The sequence below is a fragment of the Narcine bancroftii genome, chromosome 9 (genome assembly GCF_036971445.1).
Source record: "Narcine bancroftii isolate sNarBan1 chromosome 9, sNarBan1.hap1, whole genome shotgun sequence".
Classification (NCBI taxonomy): Eukaryota; Metazoa; Chordata; class Chondrichthyes; order Torpediniformes; family Narcinidae; genus Narcine; species Narcine bancroftii.
In genome coordinates, this window is record NC_091477.1 from 3,980,583 (window position 1) to 3,995,585 (window position 15,003).

The following is a 15,003-nucleotide window of genomic DNA, read 5'->3' on the forward strand; positions in this document are numbered from 1 at the left end:
TTAATTTATGCATTTGTTGTTATTGCCCTGCCTGCTGCATGAGTTGACTTACCTGGGTAGTATGCAAAACAAGGCTTTCCACTGTACATCAGTATGTGTGACAATAAATAATACAATTCTTTCGTTCACACCATCTACAGACACATGCAGTCCCTCCACATACACCTCTTCTATTTCCCTGGACTGTATTGAGTGCTCCCAGTACCTCTACTTTCTAAGATGACAGAGGAGATTCGGCAGGTCGTCGAATAATCGATCGAACCTCTGCAGGTTCGGTGTGGAAAGTCTAGTGACTGGTTGCATCGCAGCCTGTTTTGGAAATTTGAGTGCTCAAAAGGTAGCAGACACAGCCAGGTCCCTTCACAGGTTTCGACCTCCTGCCCAAGGCAGACATCAATGTGAGGCTTCCTTAAGGAGGCAGCCAATTATCATTACGGGCCCCATCAACCTGGTCACAACCTCTACTCACTGCTCCCTTTGGGCAGAAGGTACAGAAGCCTGACAACCTGCATCTCCTCGTTCAAGAACAGATTCTTTCCAACAGCCATCAGGCTCTTGAACCACCCCTTGTTACTCTGATCAGGAACCGTTCCCACAGCACAAACAGGACTGTCTGCACGGTGGCAACATCACTTTTTAATGCACTCTGAACATTTATTATCTATTCATTTGTATTTATTGTCCCTTTTTAGTTCAATCAAGTATTGGATTGAAGGGTGTCCGCTGAGAAGAGACAGGCAGAGGTATGTCTTCAGCCAGAGGGAGGTGAATCTGTGGAGCTTGTTGCCATGGGTAGTCATGGAGGCTGGGTCATTGGATCTATTTAAGGCAGAGATTGAAAGGTTCTTGATTAGCCAGGGCATCAAAGGTTATGGGGAGAAGGCCGGGCAGTGGGGCTGAGTGGGGAAAATGGACCAAAGAACATTACAACACAGAAACCCATTCGGCCCTTCTAGTCTGTGCCTAACCTTTTTTTGCCTAGTTCAGTGGTTCTCAACCTTTTTCTTCCCACCCACATCCCACCTTAAGCAATCCTTAATAATCACAGAGCACCGATAGAAGAGGGAATGTGAGTGGAAAGAAGAAGGTTGAGAACCACTAATGTAGCTATAAATTGTTCTTTAGTTGTTTTTGTACCTACGCTGTTGAAACAAGTAAAAGTTTTTTGCACTGTATATTGTACAATATGTTTACGTCGACATCTGGTACTGAAACCCCTTATCTCTGTGGCTTCCCCAGATGTTAGGCAGAGTTACAGGACACACACTGATTGATTTAACGTGCCACTGACTCAGACCAGAACTGGGACGGGAGGAGGGCGGCCTCACCTGAGGTTTATGGACGAAGAAGCCGGCATATTGCTCTCGAAAATCCCACCTCTAGAGCCTCGACAAACTGCAGCAGGGCCCGAGGCTTTAGCCTATGGGAGAGCACAAAGTAGAGGTCAGGGTGGGGAACAAGCAGCCCCAGTTACGCAGCCCAGAACAGGACCTTCGGCCCAACTCATCCATGCCAACCAATGGACATGCTGGGGTGGTCCCATTTGCCTACACTTGGTCTGTAATCTAAACCCTTCCCATCCAGTAGATCCAAATGCCTCTTGAAGGCCAAAATTGTACCCACTTCCTGTGGCAGCCTGTTCCAGATGCGGACCACCCTCTGAGCAAAATGATTGACCCTCATGTCCCTTTTAAATCTCTCCTAAAATCAGTGGTTCTCAACCTTTTGCCCCACTGACCTACCACTTCAGTAATCCCTTTCTAATCACAGAGCACCCACAGCTTGCCATTGTGGGGGGGGGGGGAGGAGTACAAACCAACAGACAAAAGGTGTAATTGGATGATAAGGGGACAGATGAGGGTTGATTAGAGCAGGGTTCAGCTCTGAAAAAGGAGACAGAAGTAAAATGGGAGGGAGGGAGAGAGAGACCACGTGCGCTAGAGGAAAGGAGACAGGGAGATAGATGGAGGAGGGGCTAACGCAAAGTGGAGAAGTCTATGTTAATGCCAACCGGCTGGAGGGTGACCAGACTGAAGATGATGTATTGTCTGTACAACTTGCAGATGGTCTCAGTCTGGCAGGGCACGAGACCACGGACAGACGCGCCGGTAAGGGAATGGGACGGGGAATTGAAAAGGGTAGCCACTGGGCGATCCGCGCTGTTGCGGCGGTCGGAGCTGAGGTGCGCCCGGCCTGTCCAGTGCAGGGGAGACCACAGTGGGAGTACTGGATGTGGAGGATGACACTGGGAATACACAAGTGAAATGTTTCTACCGGTTGCGTTTTTACTACAATCACAGCATTTGCAGAGAGTTGTGTTTCACTCCACTGTTGTTATATTAATTCATCTGTATCCATTAATTTCTAGTTACTGCTTTACCTGTTGCATGATTTGACTTACCTGGATAGCTTGCAAAACAAAGCTTCTGACTGTATTTCGGTACAGACGACAATAGGATGACCAACACTCCCCAATTCGCATACCCTCTACAGAAGGCTCCCTTGTTCCCAGGGAGATCCTGGCAGCACACCTTGCCCCCTCACCTTGTGCTCCAGCAAAGGCAGTGCCACTGGCGGAAGTTTATTGGAGCCCAGGCCAGGATCTAAGCTGCAGGCCGGATGCTGCCACTGGGTGGTACCCGTTGGCACATGCCAGTAGTACGTCCCACTCGTATCGCGGATGGTCCTCCATCCTGGTGGCAAGTGTGGGTCCGACTCCATCGACTGGTCATTCCACAGGTTGTCTAGAGGCACAGCAAGGGAAGAAAAGGGTGACTGAGGGACGCAGCCAGGAATGCCCCACCCCAAAAAAAATTGGTGGAAGTAGGTTCAGGGTAGGAGTTTGGGAGAAATACTTGATGGGAGGGGAATGGGCTAATCCAATGGTTTCCAGTCACCTTAAGTAATCCCTTACTAACCACAGATTATCTATGCCATTGGTGCTCTGTGGTTAGTAAGGGGTTAATTCAGGTGGTAAATGAATGTTGAAGAAACGGTTGAGAACCATTGGAAGCCTGTGAGACACAAGAATCTGCAGTTGCAATTGTTGTAAAAACACACAGTAAATGCTGGAGGAACTCGGCCGGTCTCGCAGCGTCCACAGGAGGTAAAGATATGCTTTGGGCTTGAGCCCTTCTTCAGGGTACGAATAAAATGCAGGCAGGCACCAAAATTAAAAGGTTGGGGAGGAGGAAAGAATGGGCAGGGGGTGGAGCACAGGCCAACAGACATGGAGAGGAGGACTGGAGGGGAAAGGAGGGATTTGATCAGGGGAGGTGGCGGTTCTGTGAATGCTGAGCTGCGGGGAACAGAGGCAGAGGGGAAAGGGAAGAGAGGAGACAGAATTAGAGGAGAAGAGACAATGGGAAAGACAGGCAGGGGGCTCCTGGAAAGAGAGAAGTCGACGTCAGCACCAACCGGTTGGAGGATGCCCAAAAGGAAAGCTGGCAGATGGAAGGATTTTTGATCGGGGAATTTAGACGTACAGCAGGGCAACAGACTCTTTCAACCCACAAGTCCGTGCTGCCCAGTTACACCCACGACACAGCCTAGGAGCCCCGGTCGGTTTCGAAGGGTGGGAGGAAACCCAGGCAGAAACGGGGAGGACGTACAAGCTCCTCACAGGCAGAGCCGGATTTGATCCCGAGTAGCGGGCGCCGTAACAGTGGGCGCTAACCATGCCACCACCATGGGAAGGAGACAAATAAGTGAAGCCTAGTCCACAGCCACTCACGAAGACTGCCAGCACTGGAATCTGCAGTCAAATGAGTTCCGTGCACTCCTGAAATCTCACTTATTTCTTGCACCTACTGAATCTGTGAATTCTAATTTATCTATTCTCCTCCTGTCCTGGCATGTTGTGCTAATTTATCTTACACTATTGTACTTGGTGCATCTCAGGTCCCTGTGTAAGTGCAGCATAAAATTGTTGGTGCACATATTTAATTTAAATTAATTTTAAAAAGTTAAATTCAGACATACAGCAAGGTATCACGAGTCCGTCCCGCCCAATTTACACCCCATTAACCTACATCCCCGGTATGTTTGGAACAGTGGGAGGAAACTGGAGACCACTTGGGGAAAACCACACAGACATGAGGAGAACATTCAAACTCCTTACAGACAATGCAGGATTTGAACCCTGCCCTCTGGCGCTGTAACAGCATTACACTAACCGCTGTGGAAACAACGAACTCTAACCTCACCTCAAATGAGCTGGGAAGGTGGCAGTCAGGATTGTAGGGAACGAGAGTGGTGTTTATCTAAAGATCACATGATTGTACTGAATTGGACAACAGATTTGATGGGCCAAATGGCCCCCTCTTGCTCATATTCTCAGTGCCATTACAATCATGGACACACCAGTGACTAGAGCACACGGACAGACAGCAGATGCATCCAATGACATCAAACTGCAGCAAGTAATTCCTAAAATGAAACTCTATAAAGTTGCGGACTGCAAGGTGATGGTCTTGGCAGGAACATTGGAGGCCACGTATTTCTTGGAAGGAACGAGCCGACTCTGGCAGGGGAACAACAATAAATTGGAAGCAGCTCCACCAATCACTCAGTACTAACTGAGGATGATGAACTGCACAAATCAAATATCTTGGCTCATTTCTGGAGTTATTTTCACATTGATCAAATTCCCTGATGAAATCACACTCAGCATCGTTCTCCAGGTGGCAGAGAATTCACTTAAACATTACCCGAAGTAATGAGACTTTGCTGTCAGGAGATGTCAGAGTTCAAGGTTGTTAATTCGGGCAGTGTCTTCAAAAAGCAGCCTCTATCCTCAAAGATCCCTCCCCACCCAGGCCCTGCCCTCTTCACTCAGCTACCATGGGAGAAAAGCCTGAAGACGAGCACTCAGTGGAACAAGGACAGCCTCTTCCCCACTTCCATCAGATTCCGGCATGAACAATGGACCACAGACACTGCCTTGCTTTACTTTTCAAGCACTATTTTAATGATTTTATAAGGTGGTTTATGTGAACATTTGCACGTGATACTGCAACAAAACAATTAATTTTGTGACATGTTCATGACAACTAATTCTGATCCTGGCTCAGATTCTGATCTTGGTTCTAATATTCCACCCATACAGGTGCAGCAAAAAAAAAAGAATGACATTTGCCGGGGTTTCCGATGTCAGACCAAACATCTGCAAACTCCTGAGGAAGTAGGAGGTGTTGACGTGCTTTCTTTGCGAGGTCATTAGTGTGTTGCTTCCAGGAAAGTTCCTCTAAGATGGTGACTGCCAAGAAGTTATCAGAACCTTCTCCTATCAGAGAACTGCTCTTTCACTTGGAGGAGGTGGGGATAGGTGCCCCTGACATGCTCCAGCTCCTCTGGTGAAATGTGCTGCTGCAGTGCTGTGGGGAGCGAGTCCAGGATTTGGACGCGGTTATGACGAGAGGGAAACTCTTCATTTCATGGTCAGTGGGGAGCCTGCAATTTTTGTCTTTACTGTGGTCCATCACACATGTACCAGGGAGCAGTGATAATGTTTGTTTTGCGAGCAGTCTAGCCAAACATCTCACACACAGTGCTGCATGTAAGATCAAGCACAGAAGTATAGAGAAAGAGAGGTCAGTTGGTACGGAGGAAAGGCAGCATTAAATTTACCAGTGTGGGATTCATTCAAGTGACTGATAACTATCCTGACGCTGCCAGGCAGCACTTACATAGACCCATAGAGAATGGGGGAGCGAAGACACAGGCTCCCAAGGGGTCCAACCAGCCAGTCCAACTGCTGTTCGCTCCATACAGGCTTTAAATGACCTGTTAAATGAGCCGATGGTGGTTTGCTACCACCAGGGGGGGGGGGGTCTGCTACTGAAGGACCCCAGCAGGTTGTGGGCTGCTGGAGACTGCGGACAAGAGACTCGCACCAGGAGACGGGCTCAAGACTGGCTGAAGGGGGCCCCAGGTATCAGAACCAGGATGTGAGGAGGTGCCGAGTGCGCTGAATGGGTTCCTGACCATGTCAGAGGTTCGGAGCTGGAGCTCGGGTTGTCGACGGTTTGGACTGGACTCTGTATGGCTGCGGAAACTGCAAGAGCACTAGAGGCTAATCCACAGGCACTCGGTGACTCAGGGAGGATCTCTCTTTTGCTTCTCTTTCTCTGACTGCAAGAGGCCCTTGAGGAATTTTTGCTGATGGTGAATCTGTCTGTCTTACAGCAGGCAAAAGCAATTTCGTGTAAATATGACACTGATTTTTATTACAATGACAATAAATTGAACCTTGAGAATAGAATGATACAAGTGGAAAATAGACAGGGTTTCTCCCTCTCTCCCTCCTACCAACATCCTTCCTCCAACTCCCCTTCCCTTCCTACCTCTTATTGGACAGCATCTTACTCAGCCCTCAGTAGTAAAACACGAAAGTCTGCAGACACCGTGTTTAAAGTAAAAACACAATCCTGGAGAAACTCAGGTGGTCACACAGTGTCCTTTATGCAGCAAAAATAAAGATACATAATCAACGTTTCGGGCTTGAGCCCTTCAAAAAGATATGAGCAAAATGTAGACAGGGACCTGAACAAAATGGTGGGGGGGGGGTGGTGGAAGGGGTAGGGGGAGGTGCACAGTCTCACAGGCAGGAGGTAATAGGTGGATAAGGGAGGGAGGGCACAGCAGCAAACAGGGGGAGGGGAGATGGTGAGGGAAGGGGGTGGAGAGAGGGAGGAAAGGAGATGGAGGGATGGGGAAGGGAGAGTGGGCGAGCAGAAACTAGAGAAGTCAATGTTAATGCCATCTGGTTGGAGAGAGCCCAGTCTGAAAAGTAATTGTTGCCCCTCCAATTTACAGGTAATGTTGGTGGGACAGTACACAAGGCCATGGACTGACATGTCAGCATGGGAGCGGGGCGCAGAATTGAAGTGGGTGGCCACTAGGAGATCCCTGCCACTGGTGCGGACAGAGCCGAGGTGCTCATCGAAGCAATCTCCCAGTCTGCACCCAGTCTCTTCGATGTAGAGGAGGCCACCATGGGAGCACCAGATGCAGTAGATCACTCCTGTGGACACACCAGTGAAGTGTTGCTGCAGTTGGAAGGCCTGTTGGGGGCCCTGAATGGTGGTGAGGGAGGAGGTGTTGGCACAAGTGTGGAACTTCCTGGAGCCGCAGGGGAAGGTGCCAAGGGGAGGGATGAGTGGACGAGGGAGTCAAGGAGGGAGTGGTCCCCCACAGAAGGTGGAGAGGGGAAGATGTGTCTAGTGGTGGGATCACATTGTAGGTGGCGGAAATTGCAGAGGGTAATGTGATGGGTGCAGAGGCTGGTAGTTGAAGACATGTGGAATCATGAGTTGTTACGTCTGGGGTCAGAGGGGGCCAGGGCAGATGAGCAGAAATGGAGGAGATGCATGTGAGGGCTGAGTTGATGGTGGTGGAGGGGATATCACGTTTGTGGAAGAAGGTGGACATTTTGGAAGGTCTGGGCTGGGAACAAATGAGGGAGAGACGGAGACAATGCGAGAGGGAATAGAATCCTTGCGGGGACAGGGTGTGAGGAAGTGTAGTTGAGGTAGTTGTGGGAGTTAGATGGTTAATTAACCCCTCCCACCTCTCCCCCCAACTGTTTTGTTTAGGCACCATAGATTCACCTCCAGCCTCCCGCAGCTTCTGCAGCTCACAGACTTCTGTTCAATCCATCGGGCTCCAGATTCCAACCTCTGACACTGAAGTTACATGGTGAAAAAGTGACTCTCCATTCAATTTAAACATTCAGCACAGTAACAGGCCATTTCAGCCCAAGGGTCAGTGCCGCCCAATTAACCTACAACCCTGGTACATTTTTGAATAGTGGGAGGAAACCGGAGCCCCCGGGGAAAACCCATGCAGATACAGTAAGAACGTACAAACTCTTCACAGACAGCTCGGGATTAGAATCCAAGTCCCAAATGCTAGCACTGTAAAGGCATTGCGCTAATTGCTACAGCAACTGTGTCAGTTTGATGTCAGTAGCAAGCGCTTGCCACACACACACACCCACCCACCCACCCACGAGGGTGGCCATTTTCAAATTTCCAAAAAGGAGGACATGATCCTAGGTTACTATACAGTGTGTTGCAAAAAATTAAATATTTTTTTAAAATAAAATTTAAACCGTATTGCAAAAACAACAAATACAAACACAGTGTGTGTGACCATATCCCCCTTTTGGAATGACCACCTAACCTGCGCACATGTGCGTGCACACGCACTAGTGTGTCAGAGTTTCCGTTTGTGTAGGTTAGGGTGGTCGTTCTAAAAGGAGGACACACAACTATAATTCCCTTCATCGATAATGATCAGGAGCCAAGCAACCACTCACTAAATGAAATGCCTCCAGCTGTCAAGAGAGAGCACAAAAAAAATAATTAATCGTCTCAGTTCTCTGGACTTTCACTCTCCGCGGCTCTGCACAGAAATCGACAAAGCAAAGGGGATAAAATTTAAAGAAAAACAGTCAGCAAGTCAGGCGGCGTCTACACAGAGAATGACTCAGGTCAAAGACCCTTCCCCAGTGCTGGACACTGGCCAGACCCCAGGTGGACAACAGGAGCATGTTGGGATGGAATACATGGAGCGGGTGATGGAGCAGGAACTGGGGGACATTGCAGTGATGCGGCTCAAAGTCAAACCCCATTCCTGCATCACAAACCCAGCGATTGCAGAATGGCTTGATTGTATAAACAGGACGTTCATAGAACATTATCACACAGTGTCAACCCGCTGGCCCAGGCTGTTGCACTGACCTATGTAAGCTAACTGTTACATAATAAAACAGAAAATGTGACATTACACAAAATTTCCTTTGGTCTACCATAAAACAGACAAAAATTCACCGTCCGCAAAAATTACCCAGTGCCCCCTTACATCTGTAGAAAGAGAAGCAAAAGAGAGATTCCCCCCCCCCCCCCCCCCCCCAGGGTCACTGAATGCCCATGGTTTGCCTCCAGCGCTCCTGCAGCCACCGCTGTCGATCAAAGGTGCTGCTATCTTGGGCTAGACCCTGTGGTCACAGGATTTTAAAAACAAATCACTGTCAGCTCTTTTAACAGGCTGTTTAAAGCATGTATGGAGCTGACAGCAGTTGGACTGGGCAGTTGGACATCATGGGGAGCCCAGAGAATTTGCTCCCCACTCACCCAGCTCCATTAAATCAGTTCCAGCAGCGCAGCCATTTTTTAAAAACCTTCCCAACAATCTAATCCTTCCCTACCTCACACCCATAACCCTCTGTTTTTCTTCCATCTATGTGTCTGTCTAAGAGTCTCTTAAATGCCCCTAATGTTCCAGCCTCCACCACCAACCCCGGCAAGGTATTCCAGGCCCCCACAACTCTACTCAATGTCTCCCCTAAATTTCCCTCCCTTCACTTTGCACTCATGTCCTCTGTGTTTGCTAATCCTGCCCTGGGAAACAGGTGCTGACTGTCTACCCTGTCTATGCTCTCAGAATCTTGAAGACCTCTATCAAGGCTCCTCTCACCCTTCTACACTCCAAAGAGAAAAGTTCAAGCTCTATTAACCTTGCCTCATAAGACTTGTTTTCCAACCCAGGCAACATCCTGGTAAATCTCCTCTGCCCTCTCTCCATAGCTTCCACATCCTTCCTGTAATGAGGTGACTAGAACCGATCACAATATTCCAGGAGGGAGATTTGGGCCCAATGGCCTTGACAGCATTTAATAACTAAATAAAGTAGTCCCCTCTCCACAATGATTCCTGGTCCTCTTGGGGCATTAGGTCCAATCCGTACCAAGACCATAAGACATTGGAGCAGAAATAGGCCATTCTGCCCATCCAGTCTTCCCTGCCATTTAATCATGAGTTGATCCATTTTCCCACTTAGCCCCACTTCCCTGGCTAATTAAGAACCTATCAGTCTTTGCCTTAAATACCCTCAATGAGCCAACCTCCACAACGGCCTGTGGAAACAACTTCCACAAATGTACCACCCTCTGGCTGAAGAAATTCTTCCCCAACTCTCTTCCAAGCGGATGCCCTTCAATCCTGAAGTTGTGCCCCCTTGACCTAGACTCTCCCACCACATGAAACAATTTTTCTACATCAACTCTGTCCACACCTTTCAACTTTCAAAATGTTTCAATGAGATCTCTCCTCATTCTAAATTCCAACGAATGCAGGCCAAGAGCAGTCAAATACTCTTCATATGATAACCTTTTCATCGCCAGAATCATCCTGGTAAACCTCCTCTTAACCCTCTCCAATGTCAGCAAATCCTTTAGAACACAGAACATAGGACAGTACATTGGCCCACAATGATGTACTGACCTTTCGACCCTGCCTCCTACATCACCCTCCACTTTAAATTCCTCCATATACTTGTCCAGTCATCTCTTGAATTTCCCCGATGTACCTGCCTCCACCACTGATCCAGGTTGTGCACTCCACACATCAACCGCTCTCTGGGTTAAAAAAAACCCTCCCCTAATATCTCCCTTGAACCTCCCACTCATTACCTTAAAGCTGTGCCCTCTTGTATTGAGCAGAGGTGCCCTGGGAAGGAGGTGCTGGCCACCCACTCTATCTATTCCTCTTGTATACCCCTATCCTATCTCCTCTCCTCCTCCTCTCTAAAGAGTAAAGCCCAAGCTCCCTTAATCTCTTAATCTCTGCTCATAATGCCTACTCTCGAAACTAGACAGCATCCTGGTAAATCTCCTCTGCACCCATTCCAATGCCTCCACGCCTTTCCTATAATGAGGCGACCAGGACAGGACCCAGTTCTCCAAGTGTGGTCCAACCAGAGTTTTGTAGAGCTGCATCATTACCTCGCGGCTCTTAAACTCAATCCCTCGACTAATGAAAGCTGACACTCCATCAGCTTTATTAACGATGCCTTTGTCCTGTGAGGCAACTTTCATAAACGAGAGGCCAGAACTCCAAGTGAGGCCTCACCTGTGCCTCTAAAAGGCTCAACATCACATCTTGTATTCCATTCCTCTAATGAAGGCCAGCACTGAATTTGCCTTCTTCACCACTGTCTCACCCTGCAGGTTTACCTTCAGACACAAGGATCCCAGGTCCCTTTGCATTGGGCTATTTCCAATTTTTCCCCTTTTGGAAAATAGTCCACCCATTTATTTTATCTACCAAAGTGCATGTCTATACACTATCTGGAGTTGTACCTCATTGCCCTTGCAAGGTCTTTCACAACTGTACTTTTCTTAAATCTCTTCACTGCATTTTTATGTGCTTTTTCTCCAATACCCTTCACTGTTTGGACAATCATAACACTATTCCCTCCACTAGCCATTCTCAATGGGAGCCGTACGCACAGAAATGGCTTCGCAGAGAAGGGAGGGCTATGAACTTTGAGTAGAGTCCTGACCAGTTGGGGGGGGGGGGGGGTTTGCAGCATTGCCGACATAAAGGTGAATGGCTGAGCTCCTTTGTTCTCTTATTTACTTATTGTTAATTGGTGTATGAGTAGACTAGCCTGGACAGCACACTGAACAAAGCTTCCTGTATTTCAGTACACATACCAACTAACAATTCAACACTGATTCCAGTTCATGCCAATAACAGTCAAATGTTTCATTTGACCCAACACTGATAATTACCACAACTATAAATAAATTGGTAATTAATCAATAACTCACCCTCTTTTACAAATATTGATATCGTTCCTGAAGGCCAGTGACCAAAATTGCACAGAGATACATCAACTCGTTGAGTGGTGTCACAACAGCAACCTTGCACTCAACGTTCGTACAACTAAGGAACTGCTTGTGGACTCCAGGAGTAAAAAAACAAGAACACCACCCAGTCCTCATCGAGGGCTCAGCAGTGGAGAGGGTAAGGAACTTCAAATTCCTGGATGTCAACATCTCTGAAGACCTATCCTGGGCCATTGTGTCAATGCAGACATGAAGAAGGCACGACAGCTTCGTGAGGAGTTTGAGGAGATTGGGTACGTCACTGAAGACTCTTGCAGATTTCTACAGGTGGATCATGGGAGCCTTTGGGCTGGTTCCATCACTGGGCTATCATCTCGATGCAGACATGAAGAAGGCTCGCCAGCAGATCTACTTTATGAGGAGTTTGAGGAGATTGGATACGTCACTGAAGACTCCTGCAGATTTCTACAGGTGGACCGTGGGGAGCCTTTGGGCTGGTTCCGATGAGTTGGAGAGGGATTTAATTGCCTTTCTGAGGGCCTGCCTTGAGATTCCTGCTTCCCTCAGAAGTTTGGTCATGGGATTTGGCCACAAATCCTCTAAAACCAACTTCAACTGCTGTTCTGTGGCAAGATTTGTGTTGTGTAGTGCCTTCCATTATCATCCATGGTACCCTTCCAAGGAAGCACAACATGGAAACAGGCCAACCAAGTTCTCCCATTTGCCTGCGTTTGGCCTAAACCAGTGGTTCTCAAACTTTTTCTTTCTACTCACATCCCACTTTAAGTAATTGCTGTGCCATCGGTGCTCTGTGATGAGTAAGGGGTTGCTTAAGGTGGGATGTGAGTGGGGAGGGAAACTTGAGAATCTTCCCTGCTGGAAGTGGCATCACAACTTTTGGTGCCACCCAGTGCGGTAACTCGTGGTGTCACCCCTCCCCCTCCTCAAAATTAGCAACATTTGAAAAAAAATTAAAATATAGAATAATGTGATAAATATAGTAAATTGCTTAAATGTAATATTCCTTAGATTATATGAATACTGACAACAAAATCTTCCTATATTGAATTACATTATTAGTAACTGAACAAAACCTTTTTTGATTTTTCTCCTTCTTTTCAAAAAAGGTTATTGATACCTGTTCACAAATATTAATGTCCACAATATTGTAGCGAAAGCACCAGAACATTTGACAAAAGCAGAGATTATAAAAACACCAGCAGCAACAAAAACAACAGCGCTTGCTGATGGCGCGCGCAGACGAAACCACATGATTCAAAGTGTCATTGTCATTGGGTAATAATGACACCTCTGACCTGATCACATTAGAAAGTTCAAAAAGTAAATGAATTTTAGCCTCTAGCCTTGTAGTAATAATGATACAATTAAACTGGGCTTATGAAAAATGTTTTTGTTGTTTTAACGAGGGATATTTTTATTTAAAAAATAATAAATTTCTGCTGAAACACTGCATGAAAATGTTATAGACAGTCATTTTGGTGTCACTCCCTCTGATGTTGTCACTCAGTGCAATCTGCACCCCCTACACCACCACCCACCCAGTGATGCCTGTTCCCTGTTTTCACCGTGTTGAATTCCTTCCTCTTCTTTAAAAGTAAGCTTATGTCTGAATAAAAAAATATTTTTTGCCCCTTATATTCCAAACACTTATTGTCTTCTCTAACCTTCTTTCTTGCCTGCTCCAGTATGTTTTCTCTTGTCGTATATCTTAGAAGTTTTACCAATATGGATCTTGGTTTATGATGTGGTGGAGGTTCCAGTACTAGTGCTCTATGCGCCCTTTCGATTTCTATTTCTTCATGTGAATCTGTCGTTCCCAACACCCTCGGGATCCATCCTTTTATAAATTCCTTCGCATCTGACCCTTCTTTGCCTTCTTTCAGGCCCACTATTTTTATGTTGTTTCGCCTACTGTAGTTTTCCAATACGTCAGTTTTTTGTGACAATAAACTTGTGTCTCTTTAATTTTTTCCCGCTCTCTTCCAACTTCCCTCTTAAGTCATTTATCTCCATTTCTACAGCAGCTTCTCGTTCCTCCACATTTTCTACTCTTTTCCCTATTTCAGTCATGACCAACTCTAAGCTTTCCATTCTGTCTTCAGCTCTTTTCATTTTTCTTTTGATTGAACTAATTAGATTGAAATTCTAATGATGGCCATTCTTTTAATGACCTCATTTGTCCGTCTATTTTACCTTCTTTCCTTTGAAATTCTTGGTCTTCTTCCTCCTCTTCTTCTGTGACTTTATCTATGTCTGTGTCGTCTTCTTCTCTTCCCTGTATCTGTGCATCTTCATCCTTCTCTGGTGAGCTACTTCTGTATCCTTTACCTCCAGGTTCTGTGTCTCCTGCTGTTGGGCCTCCCGCTGCAGGTTGACCCGTTGTTGGGCCTCCCGCTGCAGGTCGACCCATTGTTGGGCCTCCCGCTGCAGGTCGACCCGCTGCTGGGTCTCCAATCGCACGTAATCCCCCTGCCGGTCACCCTGTTCCCGCTCATCCTCTTACCGCCCTTCATTCTCTTTCTCACCACTCTTCTTTTCTTCTTTCTTGTTTGCTTCCCCCAGCCGAATGCCCCGAAACTGGGCGTCTCTCAGCTGGTTGCACACTGCGCATGTACAACTCTTCGCGCATGCGTAGTTGTGAACCTCTTCTTGGCTCTGAGAGCCATTTTTGAAGTCCACCAGTCAGGAGTACACCACTCCTCTGGGGACTCAGCAACATCGGAGATCGGCTGCTCCACCCCTCGGTGGCTCTCTGCTCCAACATGCAGGTTAAGGCTTTCTTCTCCAGTTATTTTCTTTCTTCCCTTTTCTCTGTTATTGTTACTTTTTCTCTTTTGGGTGCCATCTTCTGTCTCTTCTCTGTAACTTTATCTTTCTCTTCCTGTATCTTATATTTATTGAGCTCTGTTTTTTCAAACTTTTTTTTCTTTTCTCTGGAGAGGGCTGGTTCCACTCGACCAGCCACTACTCCATCACATGACTCCCTTTCCTCCCTGGAATCCTTAATACCCTGACTAATCAAATACCTGTCAATCTCTGCCTTAAATACACCCAACAACCTCATTTCTACAGCTACCTGTGGCAAAAAGTTACACAGACTCGCGACCCTCTGGCTGAAGAAATTTTTCCACATCTCTTTTATTCTGAAGTTGTGCCCTCTTGTCTGAAAATTTCCTACCATGGGGAACATCATTGCCATATCTACTCTGTCCAGGCCTTTCAGCATTTGAAATACCTCTACAAGGTCCCCTCTCATCCTTCTGTACTCCAACGTCCAGTTCTCATATAATAATCCTTTCATTCCTGGTATCATTCGATTAAATCTTCTCTGAACCTTCTCCAACGTC

At 47.1% G+C, this 15,003-nt stretch overlaps 1 protein-coding gene across 1 annotated transcript in view; it reads right to left on the bottom strand.

Annotated features, from left to right (window-relative positions):
* The window catches only part of apbb3 (amyloid beta (A4) precursor protein-binding, family B, member 3), a 35,235-nt gene extending 31,556 nt beyond the window's left edge, over nt 1–3,679 (bottom strand). The window contains exons 1-3 of the mRNA XM_069898993.1: nt 3,541–3,679; nt 2,545–2,744; nt 1,329–1,420 (exon numbers count right to left, since the gene is read on the bottom strand). Of these exons, the coding sequence (XP_069755094.1) occupies nt 1,329–1,420; nt 2,545–2,744; nt 3,541–3,679 (431 nt within the window). The remainder of the gene's footprint in view (nt 1–1,328; nt 1,421–2,544; nt 2,745–3,540) is intronic.
* Nucleotides 3,680–15,003: the final 11,324 nt, after the last annotated feature.